The sequence below is a fragment of the Nyctibius grandis genome, chromosome 3 (genome assembly GCF_013368605.1).
Source record: "Nyctibius grandis isolate bNycGra1 chromosome 3, bNycGra1.pri, whole genome shotgun sequence".
NCBI lineage: Eukaryota > Metazoa > Chordata > Aves > Nyctibiiformes > Nyctibiidae > Nyctibius > Nyctibius grandis.
In genome coordinates this window covers 43,616,868-43,637,422 of record NC_090660.1, presented here as the reverse complement: position 1 = coordinate 43,637,422, position 20,555 = coordinate 43,616,868, and the positions used below count along the sequence as shown (strand labels likewise).

The window sequence follows — 20,555 nt, the reverse complement described above, 5'->3', positions numbered from 1 at the left end:
TTAGGGATATATTGTACCACCCAGTTTTTTTGGGAGAATGTTGTACCACAGATAAGCCTTAAAACTACTAGTTAGACAGCAACCTTAAATTATTAGCTGACCAGAAATACACTTCAAAGGCCCAGAGTTGTGTAAGCAAAATTGATGTTTGCAAGTCCTAAGTAGCAAACACTGTGATTTGAGTCGTTTCTCTGACGTGCACTGCAGATGCTGCTTCTTTTAAAATAAATACCATTTTTAATATTATGCATTTGATAATCTCGTGTAGCCTTCATGAAAATTTTATGGCACGGTTGCACGCTTGCAGAGATAGATTTAGAGCCATAAACTGTTTTCATTCTGCTTATCTAATTCTCATTGACACCTATGTATATTAAGCAGCAGATGTAGGGCAGCTTGAGATGGCTTCTTCTCTCACTGACACTAGTATAAATTTGAGTTGCTCCCATGACTAGATGAGAACAGGCTCCCTAATACCTAATGCTTAGTCGATCCCCGATGCATATTTCTTGTTGAAAGGCAAAAGACTCAAGGCTAATTTATATGTCCCCTGTCCAGGCGAGATGGGAGTCGGGTGTCTAGCTGAGCGCTGTGAAATGTGGGAAAGCTTCTAGGACAGAAGTTCGCGAGGACCTGAGCCGCGGCCTCGACACGCTGGGCTTGTCGTTAACGTCCCCCTTTGCCCTTGCAGATATGCCCTGTGTGCAAGCGCAGTATAGTCCTTCTCCGCCCGGTTCAAATTATGCAGCGCAGACCTACGCGTATGGCTCGGAGTACAGCTCAGAGATCATGAACCCTGACTATACCAAGCTCACCATGGACCTGAGCAGTACCGAAATCACTGCCACTGCCACCACCTCCCTTCCCAGCTTCAGCACCTTTATGGAGGGTTACTCTGGCAGCTACGAGCTCAAGCCTTCCTGCCTCTACCAAATGCAATCTGCCTCCTCTGGCCAGAGGCCCCTCATCAAGATGGAAGACACCCGGCTCTCCCCATACCAGCCCTCACTGCCACCCTCCACGGACGAGGGGATGCCCAGCACTTCCATGTACTTCAAGCAATCTCCGCCCTCCACACCCACCACGCCCGGCTTCCCCCCTCACCAGAGCCTGTGGGACGAGACCCCGCTGCAGCCCACGCAGACCTGCCTGCCACCCGGCCACCTCATGGACGCTGCTCCCATGAAGACCGTGCCTCCGCGCTTCCCCCTCTTCCACTTCAAGCACTCACCCCCCCACACACCGGCCGCAGCCGCCCACATGTGCTACGACCCTGCCTCCCTCAGCCTGCCCCTGGGCTCTGACAGACCCGCCACCAGCCAGACACCCATGGAGAGCCATTCCTATGGGCTTCACCTGGCCAAAAGACCAGCCACCTTAGCCTTCTCACCGCTCGGCCTCAACGCAGCCACCTCCAGCCTGATGGGTGAGAGCAGCGGCAGCGGCGGCAGCAGCGGCCTCCCATCCCCACCCAGCAGGAGCTCCTCGTCCGGGGAAGGCACCTGCGCTGTCTGTGGGGACAATGCCGCCTGCCAGCACTACGGGGTACGGACGTGCGAGGGCTGCAAGGGCTTTTTCAAGGTGAGAGCTCTGCGGTTTGCTCCCCTCCCCACTTCCCCTAGCCTCCCCTCCCTCCCTACCTGCCCCAGTATGCTCCTGGTCCTCACCCGGGGGCTCGAGGGTGTTGTGTTAGAGCTCAGAGCCCCCCAGCAGGGCGTGGTGAACACCCACCCAAAGTGTTTGAAGAAGGCCAAAGCAAGCCCTCCGTAGGATAAAAGGATCAGCCAGTCTCGGCTGAGAAAGGGCTGTGGCAGTGAGCTGGGCGAACCATGTCCCCACTCTGCCAGCATCCCTCAGCGGGGCATGGGTCACCCCTCTCTGAGCTATAAACTGCATTTGTTCCATAGCGACACTCACCTGGAATACATCCAGCCTGGGTTTTACTCAGTCACTTGTTTCAATTAAACCTCATTTTTAAGTGAGGAATGAAAATCATAAAGCTCACTTGGTATTTTAGTTGATTGCAGGGGTGCTGTTGGTTGTCCCGGGGCACTCGGGGTGAGGAGGCCTGTAGGGTTGGCACCAGAAGGAAACTGGTTTAATGCACGGGACAAACCCAAGCGCTTCTAGTTTTTTTTGGTTGCTGCCTCATCGTTACTCTTCAGTTCAGGAGCCCAGTGAGTCCTCACCAGCGGAAAGCTGCTTGCAGAGCAGTGACTAAGCACTGCACGGGGTCCCGGTGCCCGCTCTGTAACGGGGAGAGCTCTGCAGCTGAAGAGTGGCACGAATAACTTACACACGGCGGTTTCTCAGCAGAAACTTTGTGCCTATGTTTTTAAGATTTGACTGCCCTCTTTGTGCTCTTACGTTTGGGCGCTTCGTAATTTCCTTTCAACAAACTGAGTTTGGATTCCAGTATTATTTTCAGAATTAGCTTGTTTAAGTGAAGAACTTGGGAAAGACTTTTAGGGGGATGGTTCTGGGCAGCAGGTTTAAGATTTGATCCATTTGGGGTTGATCTGGTATATTCCTTCCTGCAAAGATAGCAGTCATGCCCGTGTTCTGGGAAAAGATATGATGGGAACAAAAATAGTCCAAAAATAGTTGAGAGGAGGGCTTACAACGTATTTTTTATTGTACACAGAGCTGCTGATGTTACTTAATAATCCCTTGACAACATGGTAAATTACACATCTCTTGTAGTACTCATTTTTTATTTAAATATAATTAGAAAAGGAAACACAAATAACCGGGCAATAGCAGCTCTTATGGGCCCGATCCTACCCCTGTGGAAATCAGTAGCATGTCCTTGACTGGGAGCAGTATCTAGAGCTTATTCTGCAAAATTAAACGGTTTTCAGCTCTAAAGCACAATGAACAATATTTGCTCTCTCATATTTAGTACATTGAGGCTGTTATTTGAAAAGGAACACAAATTATGAAATAACATTTTTCCGTTAATAATTTCCATTAGTTGAAAGATTTAATATTGAATGTTGAGCAGATAAATTTGTTTCTGTTCTGCTGTCTTTCCTATTAATGTCCTTTTTTTTGTGCTGAGTTATTTATTGATGTGTCTTTGATTTTAAGTATGGAAATGCGTAATACATTTTTGCATCAGTATTTGATACATTCTGCCAAGGCTTATCAGGTTTTTACAAATTTTAAATTTACTGTAGAGTTTTAAGATCATTTTAGAGTTAATTAAATGTATGTAACTACAGTATAATTCTGTCTATTTTTTTCCCAGGTCAGGTTAGATTTCCCAGAATATTTAACTAAACATATTTTGTAGGGGTTTCTGGTATTTTTACTTTTCTCCCTGATGATTTTAATGGCTAACCAAACCAGTTATTGTGGTATTTGACTAACAATAGCGATAGCAAGAGAAGTACATCACAGATCATTTTGATTTTATTTTAATAAGGTCAGCAATAATCAAGGGAATGAACCAAGTAGAAAATTGTTCCCAAAGGGATATTAAAAGCGGAGATAATCTAATCCCCAAAGGTAGATGCGATGACCTGGTAATTTCAGATATGATTTTATCATTCAAAGTTGCCTGTCTCCAGAGACTTGCTTCAGAACAATCCTAGATGATTTTCATTGTCAGCAGCTAACACTAATAAAATTGTTTTTCCTGCAGGCTAGTGTGTTAGGAAATTAATTTTATTTAATTATATGAATTGCACTGTCGCTTTTCATGTTATAATTAAAACACATTTTGTCAGGTTCTAAGTTGTTCAAGAAACGATCAGTTTACTATTTTTGTGTTGCATTTTCACAGAGAACAGTTCAGAAAAATGCAAAATATGTTTGTCTGGCAAATAAAAACTGTCCAGTGGACAAGAGACGTCGTAACAGATGCCAATACTGCCGGTTTCAGAAGTGTCTCAGCGTCGGCATGGTTAAAGAAGGTAACGACTATTGCTATTATTATCCCAGACACTGAAATATTACATTAATGAATCTGCGTGTGTGTGTGTGGACATGGGTATCTTTACAATGAATTTTACAATGATGGGATTACAATGGGATTTACAATGACTTACCCTAAAATATGTGCATTTGTGTAATAATGTATTGAGTAATAATGTATTGATTTTCTCCTTTTCACCCATATTATCATATTTAGACTTTAGACCCCAGAGTTCAAGAACAGCAAGGTCACAAGATGATAATTTAACACTGGCCAAAATGTCTCCTTTATTAACTTTGACCGTTGCTCGATAATGCTGTTGGCTCCCCGCTGTTATCTCACCGGGGGCTGCAGTGTGTGCATTTAGACACAGGATCTTGTCTCATTCCCATAAGCTGATTGTAAATTTGCAATTAATTTAAATGTAAACGTGATCAACTCATTAGTCCCTATTCTGCAAATATTTAAGTATGTGAGTAATACTGTGTGAGCAGTCCTATTGCAAATACTGACATGGATAATATAACCTATATAGCGTGACTGTTTTTTCAAATGCTTCAGGAATGCTAAAATTACTTTGAATGAACGACTGCTGTTTAAAAGGTGCACCAGTGGTAGGAACATCAGAGTTTGTGTCTCACATTCAGTTTTCTTTCAGCAGTAGTGTCTCTGTGTGTGTGTGCACATGGGCACGCATACACAGGCGCACAGATGTGCTGCAAACAAAGCACGAGCACTAGGAACACAGCTGGGCTTTAAGTAAGCAGCTACTTTGCTGCTTATGATCATAGGTCTGACGCAATTTTGGTATCATTTGTGTTCCTTTGCAATCAAAGGCATCAAGAGCATGTGCTGAAACTGGAGAATGCCCTTATTTTTGCTGGTCTGGCCACCATAAGAAGAGCAGGTGTTCATTCTGATCTGTCATTTGCTGGTATCTTCACAACTGATTCCCTTTTTTTTTTTTTACCTAGTTGTCCGTACTGACAGCCTGAAAGGGAGAAGAGGTCGGCTGCCTTCCAAACCAAAGAGCCCCTTACAGCAAGAACCCTCTCAGCCCTCCCCGCCTTCTCCTCCCATCAGCATGATGAACGCCCTCGTACGAGCTTTAACTGACTCCACGCCCAGGGAGCTTGACTATTCAAGAGTATGTCTCACTTTTCTTTGCCTGTTTGTTTTCCACGTAGAAATTATTCACAAACTGCATTTCTACTTACCAGCCAGTTTGCTAAATTAAATATCAAATTTGGATCAGAGTAGAAATTTGTCCGTCCAGCCAGCCATGTCTTTTCATGGTAGGTGGATGATGAGATGAAAGGAGGTGCAGCAGAAAATAGTGTTAGTAACTACTCATCGTGAGGATCTCAATCACAAAGTTATCATCTGCAGTATATTCCATGGGTGAGGGAAAGCAAAAATGAGTGGATAAATAGAGCATTCTTCTTGCAAAAGGCTGTGCCAAAACACTAGCAATTACAATATGATCGAATAATCTGCCAAACTCAGGAGCAGTACTTATATGTCCATTATCTTAATTTCCAGGTTCTGAGGGCTAAAATCTAATAGCACTTCCCTAACATTCAGATATAAGGGTTGTGCAAAGTAACACTGGATGGATAGGGCCATTTCTATTGAAATCAATAGGAATTTTGCTATTATTTAAATGGGAACAGGGTCCAGCTTTGGGTACCACAGCATGAATATTTCTTCAGTAAAATTCACGGTTGTAAAACAAACCTTTTAAAATCAAAATTCTAAAAAATTATCTCAGCAAAGCTTTACCAGAGATTATATATTTTTGTAACCTTGTCCTTTAATGTATCATATTCACTATTTAAATATTCACAAAATATTTTGAAACCTTAAAAAACTGTTCTATTGTTTTTAAAATACAGCATTGAAATGGGTTGTTAAATATATTTTTAGCCAGGTTGATATAGGTAAAGAAAAAAATACAGCTAAGGAAAAACAAGATCAAATTCCTTCCCCTTAATGAAATACGATTAAATCTGACACTGTAAAAAATACAGCTGTACTCAGACAACATCTACATTGGCCATTTATCACTTGTTGCTAAGTCGTGTTTAATACTAAAACATATTTGATTGTAATTATATAAAAATTACATTATTTTATTTTAGACTATACTTACATATATAATTTAGCAATTTTAAGCATGCTGTAACATCTTTTCTTCAAGCTAATCTGTAAGTGTACAATCATATAATTTTCCAAATTATTATTAAGAATCTAGCTGCTGAGTATCTGACAGCCTTTTAGGGGGAGAATGCATTAGCCGTATTTACACATATTTTAACTTACCCAGAATGCCTCAGGGGGTCATTCTGCAAATACCGAGGTGTGTGACGAGCTGTGCTTTTTGACAGAAATCTGCTGGGTTCCACAGAGTTACAGGTGTGTAATAGCCCAGGCTGTGAAATCAGTATCTAACTTTACGTATTGTTTTATTTATAGACATAAAGTTCTTTTGCATTTACAAAAAACTGAATGAAAGCTGTGTATTTTTATGTACTTTTTTCTTTGTCCTGCAGTAATTATTTCTCTCTTAGTGAAGACAGCCCATAGATCTAATTGTTGAACAATTCTGTTGGACATTACAGGAAGCATATGATTAACAGTAACTTAATTTAGTCTTGGTAGCTAAAAAATTAAGTATGATTGTCTGTTAGGACATATTAATATCTAAGTTTTTCTTTACAATAAAATATGTAATAGTCTGTTATGCTCAGCAGTACTGAAAAGACAAAAATATGCTAAAAGAAATTAATAGATTCTTATTTTTTCCATAAGCCTTATGCTTATTTTGAAAAGTTAAGGGAGATCAGAAACAAATGCTGTGTAAAAACTGATATTAACTACATGAAATATGCCATAAACACACTGCAATGCTAAAAAATCCCTTTGAAGAATAATCCTGTACCTGTAACGACTAATTTACAGCACGTTCAGTTAGGCTGTGACCATGCCGAGCACCACAAATGGGTAGATCTGGAAACCTGGCTTTGGAGTCAGTCCTAACACTTCTGCTGACATGACATTAATGTTTAGCATGGCCTTCATGTTTACAAGCCGTAATGTCTTGACCGTCTTAAAAATACTCATAAGAGTTTCAGAGAGGAACGTGAACCATTTCCCTCCGAAAAAACCTACACACACAAAAAAAACCCCCAAAAATAAATTACATAAGCTATGAATTTTAAACCAAAACAGACTGGTTCTCTTCAGAACATGGCTACTTTTCATTTCAGCACTGGTTTTAACTTACCAGTCCACAGCAATGGTATATTTAGGTACTTGATTTCAAAAAGCAATTGCTAGGAACAGAATTTGGTTTATGAATGCCTTAAAGGCCAAGGGCCACAGTCCAGTCTCACACCTGTTTTACTGGTACAATTCCATGAGCTTACACTTCTAAGTGAGATGAGAAACAGACCCTATATCTTGCTGTCCTTATTAATGCCGAATAGCCACCAACTTAAATAGAAATGTTGCCATTTTGGAGGGAGAGTGCAGCATTTAGGTAATAATGCACCCCCCTTCCCCAGCCACAAAATTAAGCAAATATCAGGGCTTTTGGAAAAAACAAGCATATCTTTTCCTTTGTGCAGAGAAGTTATTGTTGGGCTTTTGCAGCTGTGGCAGTTGATGAAGGTCTGATGAAAGGAGGCAAAGGGTACAGCTAGGTTGTGCTATCAGGCTCCCCAGCATCAGGCTTTACGAACCTCTTTAAGTACACCATACAAGTTAATGCTGCTTGCTACACGGGCAACTTCCCTGAGTAACAGTCGGGTTTCGTTTAATTCCCAAAGCAGCTCTGAGAAAGGGAGTAAGGCAGAGCTTCGTCTTCTGGCTTTCTTCCAGCGCGCCTCCAGTTTGCACAGCGCATGTTAAGAAATGCAGATCGGGGCCCTTCCGTACTGTGGCCTGCTGACCAAGTGCAGGCTTACCAGCTGTCTTGGTCAGGAGTTAGGTCAAATATCACTTCTGCTCAATGAAATAATCATGGGAAAAAACCCCACAGATTTTGGTGCATGAAACAGAACCATACATACTGTTTATGGTTACTTATATACTCATAAGTCTGTTACAAATAAATAGTTTTTTATTTTAGCTATTCTTTGTAAGTGCTAACTCTTTGTAGAGAGCAGTGACATATTACAGCAGCTAAAAATTATACAATTCCGTATGATTTTTTACCCTTCTTTTAAAATTGCTCTCATTGGATAAAATATAACAACAAATACAGCTTATATTTTTTTTAGATGTGTTTAATTGAATAAAGTGCCCCACATGGGGTATGCCATACTGTAGCATTCACAGTTGTGTGACATAATGCAGCATTCAGCTTCGTTAGAAAATGCTAAAACTTTGCCTTACTTTTGCCAAAGGAATATTTTATAAATATTGGGAACAAATTAATACCTGGCGTAATTGCATTGACTTGGATGAGTTATATTTAGAATGAACTTAGGGTAGTGTCTTTTTTTCTTTTCTTTTTCCTTGCTCAAAGGATCAAGAATGTGGCTTGCATTAACAGTACCTATGGTGAGGCAGGAGTTTTCATCAGCCTGTTTGGTTTCCCCATATAGAAAGAAGGAGCCATAGCCCCTGCACAGCAAAGCACATCTTCCAGAGCCAAGGTGCACACTGTCTTGGCTTGCTCCACAGCTTCATTTTAAGAGGGTCCAGAACATGCAAGGTCTCTGGAAAAGCATATGATTTTTTTCTACCCACTAACCATCTCAGTCATCTTGCTGCAGTCCAGTGCCAGAAGTAGTTAGTTCATGCTGCTTGAACATCCTCAACTGCTCCATTCAGATGGGGGACTGAAGATGTAAATGATGCAGCATACAGATTTTTCTACTGCTGCTCCCCGTCCTCTCTGTATTTTGGCCTCTACCTGCTTCACTGTTACAGGATCCTTCAGAGTAGCTGGGGCAGAATTTGTCTCCACATGAACTTTATAAGAGGGATCGCACACGTTTCACTAGCTGACTAGGAATGTGAGCTGGAGCTTACCATGAGAAACTCATGCAGTTAGTGTTGGATAAGCAGAAGAGAGTCATTCAGGGCTAGCACTGGTACCCCAGATACGGCCAGAGGTCTCTAGGATTCCTGTGGTTCTCCAGTCAGTCAGTGACTCTGACACTGTGTCCTTCATCCCTAATCTACCAACAGCAACCAGCTCCAACTAGCACAGGCAGAGAATACGAGACCTACCCAAGAAGTTTTGCTTGCTGCCTCCCCTCTCTCGCCCGCACAGAGGTGACTTTTGGGTTGCAGTTAGCAACTTGGGTGATACCTGCAGCCCAAGTGGCATGCCTGTGATAAGGTACTCCCAGGCTGCCAGCCCACTGTTACCGATCGGGAGAGAGATGTGGGTCTTTCTGCTTCACTCTGGCTTGGGGAGTTGCTAGGGAGACCTTTAGGCTGATGGACTAAAGCCCTAACTGCATGTGGGAAGTTGTTTCCAAAGGGCATGCACACTTCTTTCAGCCTTAGAGACCACCCCAACCTTTCCGTGGCTGAGCCCCAGAGAGATAGTGGGTATGAAGCCTGTCCCAGAAGTAACCTACCAGATGTCTGATGGTGAGGATGTTGTTACAATAAATCCCAAATTATTCAGTTCCTGCTCAGAAAACCAGCAGCGCTTTCCAAGCACAGACTCGGACTAAGCCACGAAAGTCCTGTTGTATTTTCTGCCAAGAGAGAGAGAGCAGTGTCACGGGAGTGATAGGGATCCACTGGTGAGGAAGCAGGAGATAGCGAGGAGGGAGCTGTCAGAGGGTCACAGGGAAGCTGAGCAAGCTGAGCCTGTCGAATGGTTGTCTGGAAGAGTTATGGCAACATAAGCAGGATGATAGGTTCTCCTGAACTTTAAATGCTTGTATTTGAAGGATAAGAGGTGATACGGGGCAGCTGTTTTACTTTGAACCAATTCTGTATTCAAATGAAGCAATGCTGCATGTGTCAGATAAAACATGATTTACCTTATGTGTCTCCATCACTGTCAGATAAAAGGCAGTTTGAGAGGTTTTGGAAGAAATCTGTGTTTTGGACATACTGAGACAAAGTCATCAATGGGAAAAGTGTTTAATTGTAGTAAGTTAAATAGTATTCCTCTCCTAGTGGGATGGAAATTATCCTACCCACGAGGTTTCTGTTTACTAATAGTCTATAGGTACATGTAAAATGTGATAAGTATTCTTTTTTATTTATAAATTTTAAACTATTTCTGTACATGTGGAATTATTTTTGCAATATACATCTGAATAGAAAAATGCCTGTAGGTAGTCAAATAGGTAGATAGATGTAGACCTACTTGTTATGCCTTTGATAATAATACCAGCTTTGCCACAGAAGGAAATGTTGTCGGGCAAGTAACACCATATGTTTCACAGAATGCCCTTAAATGCATATAACGTTGCTTTCTGTGGCTTTCATTTTAGTACTGTTCCACTGATCAGGCTGCTGCAGGCACAGATGCAGAACATGTACAACAGTTCTATAATCTTCTGACTGCCTCCATTGACATAACTAGAGGCTGGGCAGAAAAAATCCCAGGATTTACTGACCTCCCAAAAGAAGATCAGACATTACTCATAGAATCAGCTTTTTTGGAGCTGTTTGTACTAAGACTCTCCATCAGGTAACTATTTATTTCATTTCCTCTTAAGCTGATGTGAAAAATCATCCATCTAAATATTTTTAAGGAGTAAATATGACGCTGTCTTTGAACACTGTCAAGTGTACCAAAAAAACCTGCAAAACATCAGCAATGTCTGCATCCAAAGGATATGTTGTTTAATTTGCTTTACGCTGCAGAAAAAAACAAGAAAATGATTCAAAAAGAGAGCATAGGTCTTGCTAATAAGCTTCTTTTTATTTGCTATACCCCATCTTCTTCTTCCATAATAATCAATATTATCCTCAGGTACTATTTGAGCAAGTTGGCTTCATACTCAACAGCATAAACGATAGAAAAGCACCTTCAGTATGAAAGCTTTTTCCTTTATCCCCTTCTTTTGCGCATGCACATCTTCGTAATCTGTTTTTGAAAGGGATGAAGAAGCTTTAAAATATTTTTCAGATTGTTTTTCTTCTTAATACCAAGTCATTTAATAGAGTGAGATGCTATTTGACAGTCTGGCATTAGGTAAGATACTTTACCAAACTCACTTTCAGGGACTGGGGAAATTCCAAACTGGTGATTTGAATTATGGCCGTGTTTCTTTAGGTTGAAAATGACCTTTGCATGCGTTTGTTAATAGGGATATTGGCAATGGGGAGGGGAAGGAGAGAAGAGCTTGGCTGTAATCTCTCTTACACACAGGTTTTCATATAAAAGAGTTTATGATGTTATATGTATTGTGGTGCATTATTGCATGTATTTTCCGTTGGGTTTTCCTTATCAATTTTTACAATCTGAAAAATGTGGATGAGACTAAGTCAATGCTGAGAGTTGCAGAATCTCTTATTTCTCCAGTTTTTATTAGTTTTGTATTTCAAAATGCACTCACTTAGTATTCCTTAGGTTCAAACATACAGTATTTCATGTAAAATGTCGTCTCTGTTTATGCCTTTGGGCAGGACCAAAATCTTAACTAATTAGACAGTCTACACCACATGCTATAGCTAACCTCAGGCTTATAACTCTACCAAGTAAGCAATCATAGAAGCTTGTTTGTTGTACTTTGGCCCCAAGGGAGAAGCATGTTGTCAAACGTGAATGCCCACATATGTCTCAGGATAATATGCCTTGGATTTTAAATGACAGACACTTCAATACTGGTTATGCATTTTACTGTAAAGTAGAAGCTGCATTTATAATTTTTTTCAATTATTTTTATTTGAGGTCTGATACTGCTGAAGATAAGTTTGTATTCTGCAATGGACTCGTGCTTCATAGACTTCAGTGCCTTCGCGGATTTGGGGAGTGGCTCGACTCTATTAAAGACTTTTCCTTAAACTTAAAGAGCCTTAACCTTGATATCCCAGCCTTAGCAAGTTTATCAGCTCTAACTATGATTACAGGTAAGTGCTCCTTTGTTAACAGAAAGCTTCAGACTCTAGTCCATTGCTTTAATGCAGATTCAAGCAATTTCAGTTAACTTAGCTATATTCAGGGTAAAGTGAGTATGATTTTTAAGCATTGGAATGACCATACTGAAATTGGTGACTAACATTAGGCTATCAGATAACCCTGTTAAAGTGTAATCTAAGTCTGTTTCTTCACGGTTTCATTGGAGCTTGATTTGGCTGCTACAGTCAAAGATAACAAAAAAAGCTTTTACAAATACATCAACAGCAAAAGGAGGGTCAAGGAGAGCCTCCACCACTTGCTGAATGAGGAGGGTAGTGTAGTGTCAGGGGATGAGGAAAAGGCAGAGGTGCTCAGTGCCTTCTTTGCCTCTGTCTTTAATCAAGACCGGTTGTCCTCAGGAGACTCGGCCCCCAGAGCCTGAAATTAGGGACGGGGGGCTGTGTGAACCTCCCGTAATCCAGGAGGAGACGGTTAGTGACCTGCTGTGCCAGTTGGACACCCACAAGGCTATGGGCCCGGATGGGATTCACCCCAGAGTAATGAAGGAACTGGCAAATGAACTTGCCAAACCACTCTCGATTATCTACTGGCAGTCCTGGTTAACTGGAGAAGTTCCAGCTGACTGGAAATTAGCAAATGTAACGCCCATCTACAAGACGGGTCGGAAGGACGATCCAGGGAACTATAGGCCTGTCAGCCTGACCTCGGTGCCAGGCAAGGTGATGGAACAGATCATCCTGAGTGCCATTACACGGCACATGCAGGACAATTGGGGCATCGGGGCCAGCCAACATGGATTCATGAAAGGCAGGTCCTGCTTGACCAACCTGGTCTCCTTCTATGACAAAGTGACCCGCTTAGTAGATGAGGGCAGGGCTGTGGATGTAGTCTATCTAGACTTCAGTAAGGCATTCGACACTGTCTCCCACAGCATCCTCCTAGACAAACTGGCTGCCCGGGGCTTGGGTGGGTGGACTCTTCAATGGGTTAAAAACTGGCTGGATGGCCGAGCCCAGAGAGTGGTGGTGAATGGGGCAAAGTCCAACTGGCGGCCGGTCACTAGCGGTGTTCCCCAGGGCTCAGTTCTGGGGCCAATGCTGTTCAATATCTTTATAGATGATCTAGACGTAGGGATTGAGTGCACGGTCAGCAAATTTGCAGATGACACCAAGCTGGGTGGGAGTGTCGATCTGCTGGAGGGTAGGAAGGCCCTACAGAGGGATCTGGACAGGTTAGATAGATGGGCGGAGACCAACGGCATGAGGTTCAACAAGAACAAGTGCCGGGTCTTACACTTCGGCCACAACAACCCCATGCAGCGCTACAGGCTGGGGGAAGAGTGGTTAGAAAGTGGCCCGGTGGAAAGAGACCTGGGGGTGCTGATCGACAGCCGGCTAAACATGAGCCAGCAGTGTGCCCAGGTGGCCAAGAAGGCCAATGGCATCCTGGCCTCTATTAGGAATAGTGTAGCTAGCCGGTCTAGGGAAGTGATCGTCCCTCTGTACTCGGCACTGGTGAGGCCGCATCTTGAGTACTGTGTCCAGTTCTGGGCCCCACACTTCAAGAAAGATGTTGAGGTGTTGGAGTGAGTCCAGAGGAGGGCGACCAAGCTGGTGAAGGGTCTGGAAGGTCTGTCCTACAAGGAACGGCTGAGGGAGCTAGGGTTGTTTAGCCTGGAGAAGAGGAGGCTCAGAGGTGACCTTATTGCAGTCTACAACTACCTGAAGGGAAGTTGTAGTGAAGTGGGAGTTGGCCTCTTCTCCTGGGCAACTAGAGATAGGACAAGAGGACACAGCCTCAAGCTTCACCAGGGGAGGTTCAGGTTGGACATTAGGAAGAATTTCTTTACAGAAAGGGTTATTAGACATTGGAATGGGCTGCCCAGGGAGGTGGTGGAGTCACCATCTCTGGATGTGTTTAAGAAAAGACTGGACATGGCACTTAGTGCCATGGTCTAGTTGACATGGTGGTGTCAGGGCAACGGTTGGACTTGATGATCCCTGAGGTCTCTTCCAACCTGGTTGATTCTGTGATTCTGTGATTGTTTTCTTGGAATAGCCTCTAAAAAGCAAACTGCTTCCAAGCAAATTGTGTAGCTCCTACAAAAATGTTCAAAATACTTGCTGAATTCCCAGAAAAGCGTAATGAAATGACCAGCGCTAGATCTTCTGTGTAGGAATACTAATGTCAAGGTAGCTTGAGAGCTGGAAGCCATACAGCCAGTATAGCTCATCTCTCAGCAAGTTAGCCAGACCAGCAACAGTGCTTCATGAGGGCAGGCAGGCTGCTTTTGGTAGCCAAGCTACTGTAGGTGTTCCGTGTACTGCTTTTTTGAGAGAGAAAATTGGAGAATAGTAAAAAAAAATCCTCTTCGGAATCTTCTTTGCAGATCTTATCCTCAACAGCTTTCTTTTACATCCTTTGCATAGGCTGAACTGGATAGGAGCTTTGCATAGGGCTCCTGGATAGGAGCTGAACATTTAAGATGAGAGGAAATGGCCTCAGGTTGCACCAGGGGAGGTTTAGATTGGATATTAGAAAAATTTTCTTCACCGAAAGGGTTATTGGCCATTGGAACAGGCTGCCCAGGGAAGTGGTGGAGTCACCATCCCTGGAGGTATTTAAAAGACACAGAATCACAGAATCACAGAATCACAGAATGTTAGGGATTGGAAGGGACCTCGAAAGATCATCTAGTCCAATCCCCCTGCCGGAGCAGGATTGCCTAGACCATATCACACAGGAACGCGTCCAGGCGGGTTTTGAATGTCTCCAGAGAAGGAGACTCCACAACCTCTCTGGGCAGCCCGTTCCAGTGTTTGGTCACCCTCACCGTAAAGAAGTTCTTCCTCATATTTAAGTGGAACCTCCTGTGCTCCAGCTTGCACCCATTGCCCCTTGTCCTGTCAAGGGATGTCACTGAGAAGAGCCTGGCTCCATCCTCATGACACATGCCCTTTACATATTTATAAACATTAATGAGGTCACCCCTCAGTCTCCTCTTCTCCAAGCTAAAGAGACCCAGCTCCCTCAGCCTCTCCTCATGAGGGAGATGTTCCACTCCCTTAATCATCTTCGTGGCTCTGCGCTGGACTCTCTCTAGCAGTTCCCTGTCCTTCTTGAACTGAGGGGCCCAGAACTGGACACAATATTCCAGATGCGGCCTCACCAGAGGCAGAGTAGAGGGGGTGGAGAACCTCTCTTGACCTGCTAACCACACCCCTTCTAATACACCCCAGGATGCCATTGGCCTTCTTGGCCACAAGGGCACACTGCTGGCTCATGGTCATCCTGCTGTCCACTAGGACCCCCAGGTCCCTTTCCCCTACGCTGGTCTCCAACAGGTCTGCCCCCAACTTGTACTGGTACATGGGATTGTTCTTGCCCAGATGCAGGACTCTACACTTGCCCTTGTTATATTTCATTAAGTTTCTCCCTGCCCAACTCTCCAGCCTGTCCAGGTCTCTCTGAATGGCTGCGCAGCCTTCCGTTGTGTCAGCCACTCCTCCCAGTTTTGTGTCATCAGCGAACTTGCTGACAGTGCACTCTAATCCCTCATCCAAGTCATTAATGAATATATTGAATAGTACTGGTCCCAGTACCGACCCTTGCGGGACTCCGCTAGACACAGGCCTCCAACTGGACTCTGTCCCATTGACCACCACTCTCTGGCTTCTTTCCTTCAGCCAGTTCACAATCCACCTCACTACCCCATCATCCAGACCACACTTCCTCAGTTTAGCTGCGAGGATGCTGTGGGAGACCATGTCAAATGCTTTACTGAAATCGAGATAGACCACATCCACAGCTTTACCATCATCTATCCACCGGGTAACATCCTCATAAAAGGCTATCAAGTTGGTTAAACATGACTTCCCGTTGGTGAAGCCATGCTGAGTGCCCCTAATGATCCCCCTATCCTTGATGTGCCTAGAGACAGCATCAAGAACAAGTTGTTCCACCACCTTTCCGGGGATGGAGGTGAGGCTGACCGGTCTATAGTTACCCGGGTCCTCCTTCTTGCCCTTTTTGAAGACTGGAGTGACATTCGCTTTCCTCCAGTCCTCAGGCACCTCTCCCGTTCCCCACGACTTAGCAAAGATGATGGAGAGTGGCCTAGCAATGACTTCCGCCAGCTCCCTCAGCACCCGCGGGTGCATCCCATCAGGGCCCATGGATTTATGGACATCCAGATTGCTTAATTGGTCCCTGACCCAGCCCTCATCAACCAAGACAGATTCCTCCTCTATCCTGACTTCTTCTGAGGCCTCAGGGGTCCGGGGCTCCTCAGGACAGCCTCCAACAGTATAGACAGAGGCAAAGAAGGCATTCAGTAACTCCGCCTTCTTTTTATCCTCTGTCTCCAGGACCCCCACCTCATTCATCAGTGGGCCTACATTGCCTCTAGTGTTGGCTTTACCTGCAATGTATTTGAAGAAGCCCTTTCTGTTGTCCTTGACCTCTCTTGCAAGGTTTAATTCCAAGGAGGCCTTAGCTTTCCTAGTTGCCTCCCTACATCCTCTGACAACAGACTTATATTCCTCCCAAGTGGCCAGCCGCTCCTTCCACGATCTGTACACCCTCTTCTTCCACTTGAGTTTGCCCAGCAGTTCCCTGTTTAACCATGCAGGTCTCCTGGTACCCTTCCTTGACTTCCTACCTGTTGGGATGCTCTGATCTTGAGCTCGGAAGAAGCAGTCCTTGAATGCTAACCAACTATCTTGGGCCCCCTTACCTTCTAGTACCCTGTCCCATGGGATTTCCCCTAGCAATTGCTTGAAAAGGCCAAAGTTGGCCCTCCTGAAGTCCAGGGTTGCGATTCTGCTAGCTATTCTGTTCCTGCCACATGAGATCCTGAACTCCACCATCTCATGGTCACTACAACCAAGGCTGCCCTCAACCTTCACTTCTTCAACCAGACCCTCCTTGTTAGTGAGGATAAGATCCAGCAGCGCTCCTCTCCTAGTTGGCTCATCCACCATTTGCATCAGAAAGTTATCATCAATGCACTGGAGGAACCTCCTGGACTGAGGATGGCTGGCTAAGTAGGCCTCCCAGCAAATATCAGGGTAGTTGAAATCCCCCACAACAACCAGGCCCTGTAATTGCGAGACTGCTCTCAGCTGCTTGTAGAAGGCCTCATCACCCTCCTCATCCTGATCCGGTGGCCTGTAATAGACACCCACAACAGTATCACCCCTGCCAGCCTGCCCCTTAATTCGCACCCACAAACTCTCAACTCGCTCCTGATCCACCCCTGGACAGAACTCAATACATTCTAGCTGCTCACTCACATAAAGAGCAACTCCACCACCTCTCCTTAGCGGCCTGTCTTTCCTGAACAGGACATAGCCATCCATGACCACATTCCAGTCATGCGAGGCTTCCATGTGGATGTGGAGCTTAGGGACATAGTTTAGTGGTAGACTTGGCAGTGCTAGGTTAATGATTGGACTTGATGATCTTAAAGGTCTTTTCCAACCTGAATGATTCTATGATTCCACATGTGACCATATCATGTCTTCTGCCTGCTGAGGTGAACAGCAGGAGACTAATGTCAGAATCTGCCAAATCTGGCCAGTAAATACAAAATGGGGGAGCATAACCTCATAAAGTGTAATTTTCTCATTCCCTAAACAACAAAGCCCCTTGAAAGTACACACTGCATACCTTGGGCTTCTTGCAATTGAAGAGGCATGGCTGATGGAAGCAGGAAGGGTTGGGAGTAAGGGTATCTGACAGCCATACAGCAGAACTCAGAGCAGCAGTCATCTCTACAGAGAGCCTCACACTCATTTCAGAAAAGCTGGTGGTATAAAGGTGCAACTATGTTGTCAGTGTGAGGCAGGGCTTCAGTGTGCCTTGAGCTGGATCTTCCCGGGGATGCTATTAGCTCCACTGGGATGGATATTGATTTCCTTCTGCATTTCAGGCATCCACCAGTTTGCAGGCGGTGGCCTCAACAATATCAGCTGCAGTCTTCGTTTTACCTAGGATGAGATGATGCTAGGGAAACACTGAGATAAAACGCTCAATGCCAAATAAACCTAAATTTGGCCAATTCCCACTGACATTTGTGGGGACAAGATTTTGACTTCAGAGTTTGCAAGTTACGCTTCCTTCCTGCATTTTGGTGAAGGGTTAGTGTATACATGTAACTCTTTGTTTCTTAAGAAAAGTATTTTAATTTTTTTTATTAATTTCTGTTCATTTCTTCTGCAGTTCAAAAGGATACTTTAAGGTCCAGATTCTAGTTTCTTTGCTAAAAGGCTTAAGTCCAGAATAACTCATTGGAGTTGCTTTGTTCTGTATGAAAAATTTTCAAAATGAGTGATATGTTAAAGTGAGAAAGAATATTCCCAACTTATTTTTTTACTCCTGTATGTAAACATCCACTGACAGGTGTTCATGCATATTTACATATATGTATTATAAATACATATGTGTGTGCATGTATATACATACCTATATACATATATAATGTATATATGTATATGTATGCATTTAGGTATCTATAAATCAAGGACAGGTGCTGTCATTATATATATTTACATGCATATATGCTCACATATATATAGCACGTATCATTGATTTAGATTATTTATAGGTATTTGATATGTCTTTTTTAGATAGACACAGGTAACTTGTTCTTGATTATCTTCCTGGAGACTGAGAGGATGCAGGTTGATGAACAGGATCCCCAGCAAGCTGTCTAAGTGAATGTAGAAAAAGCTATTGTATAGGTAGAAAAGTTATTTTCCTTACAAACCCATGCCCTGTTTTAACATGATAATTCTTTGTTCAGTTAGACACTGTTTGCTTGCCCTTACATAAAGAGTCAAAGTTGTCCAGTGGCTGGCTCAGGTCACACTAAGATATTTAATAGAAATAGCTTTTAATTGATAACACTCCACATTTCTTCCTTTCCTTGATGATAACCCTTTCAGGAGCTGGCTATATTGTGCTGGTCTTCCCAAAGTTTATAAACAAATGGAACTAACTGTTGCCTTTAAAACCTTAAAAGCTTTAAGGTTTTCTGTATTTCTCAAGCTTTTCTTGATTTTCTCACCTGTATGAGACAGTGCTTAAAATTAATGTAGTTTTCTGCTTATTCTTTTATATCACGAGGCCAATATATGTCTGCTGATTTGCCTTTAAGGACAGAATATACTTTCATGCGATCTAAGTTAGACCGAAGCTCCCGTATCTAGTGATGTATATTCACAGGTTTCATATCTCCAAGGGCTGCTAACTAACTTAGGGATGCAGCCAGAAATTTGGTCACCTGAAAATGGATGGTATTGTGTAATGATGAACGATATTAAAAAAAAAAACTGAAAGAGGAGATCAGGCAATTATGGCTAAGAGAGCACTACAGCACAAAATGCTGGTGGGCAGGGCTCTTTTGAAACTTTCTCAGTGATAGTATATTGAAACTTTATATTCAGGAAAGCCTTGAGATTTGCCTCTGGTGTGGCATCCCGTGAGAAATGGCTTCTTGTCTTCTCCCTACAGTTTGAGTATGACAAGCCATGTGCTGGTTTTCAGCTAGTCCCACCAGAAGAGAAGAAATAATAAATTTTGGAAATCTGAAATCTGTTGAACAGTTTTAAGCACTGTTTTGAGGCTTGGCTTAGATGTAGGTGAGTGTTTTAAATGCCATTCTTTATCTCTGGAGAAGTTACTCTCCTCTCCTGTAATGGACTGTTGGAGGCAGTGGGTAGTTAGCAAACCCTGGTTCAAGCCCTTTTGGTGAGTCAGAGCAAGAGAGAGTGACCTTTTCCAGAAATGTAGGATATCTGACTATTGAGTATCACTGTCTTTTGTGGTGAGGCCATTTGACATATTTCACGTGCTGCAGAATGGCTGTTGTGTATGATGATCTGGGGACAAGCTGGTGCTCAGAGGGACACCCAAGGCCTGATCTCTGGTCTCCAACAGGAAGTGAATATGAGCATGAATCTCACATGTCCCAGGTGGATATCCATGTCTTTGGGTTGCAAAATAGGAAGGAGCAGGAATGCTCTGTTTTGTGAATCTGGTTGTTTGCTTTTATTAGCAACACTGCAAAACCGAAATGCTGGCTTGAGCAAAATTTTCTTCGTTCTTACACAAATTGCTCCAGTTCTTATTTTACGTTAGTCAACTTTTCATGACTTGATGGTTCAACCAAAAAAAAAAAGAAAAAGACAACAACCCAGTGTTCTATAATAGTCATAGTTTGTTTTAATACTGTACAGCATCTTAGGTAGTAGCACCAAATCCAAGAATTGTCTCTCCGCCTAAAGAAAAATGCTCCTGGAAATAATGACGTGTTTGTTCTTCTTGATTTCATGAGTGGTCTCCATAGCCCAAACAAAGACATCCTCTTAGAAAACAAACCCTCCCGTATACTAGTCGTTGGCAGTATTGCTGAAGGAGAAAAGTAAGAGAAGTCGCTACTCTCTTTTGCATGTTCTCTCCCTGTTCTGCAAGAGTGACAGGGAGAACTAACATCTCTGTCCCAGTGAAGGAAGAGGGAATAAATGTAAAACTTAGTGTTGGAGACTAAAAGTCATTCCACTGTTCCCA

At 43.3% G+C, this 20,555-nt stretch overlaps 1 protein-coding gene across 1 annotated transcript in view; it reads left to right on the top strand.

Annotated features, from left to right (window-relative positions):
- NR4A3 (nuclear receptor subfamily 4 group A member 3) overlaps window positions 1-20,555 on the top strand; it is a 36,734-nt gene that overhangs the window by 4,990 nt on the left and 11,189 nt on the right. Inside the window, exons 3-7 of the mRNA XM_068396989.1 lie at window positions 692-1,581; window positions 3,788-3,917; window positions 4,894-5,066; window positions 10,390-10,589; window positions 11,796-11,974. Of these exons, the coding sequence (XP_068253090.1) occupies window positions 694-1,581; window positions 3,788-3,917; window positions 4,894-5,066; window positions 10,390-10,589; window positions 11,796-11,974 (1,570 nt within the window). The 5' untranslated portion in view covers window positions 692-693. The remainder of the gene's footprint in view (window positions 1-691; window positions 1,582-3,787; window positions 3,918-4,893; window positions 5,067-10,389; window positions 10,590-11,795; window positions 11,975-20,555) is intronic.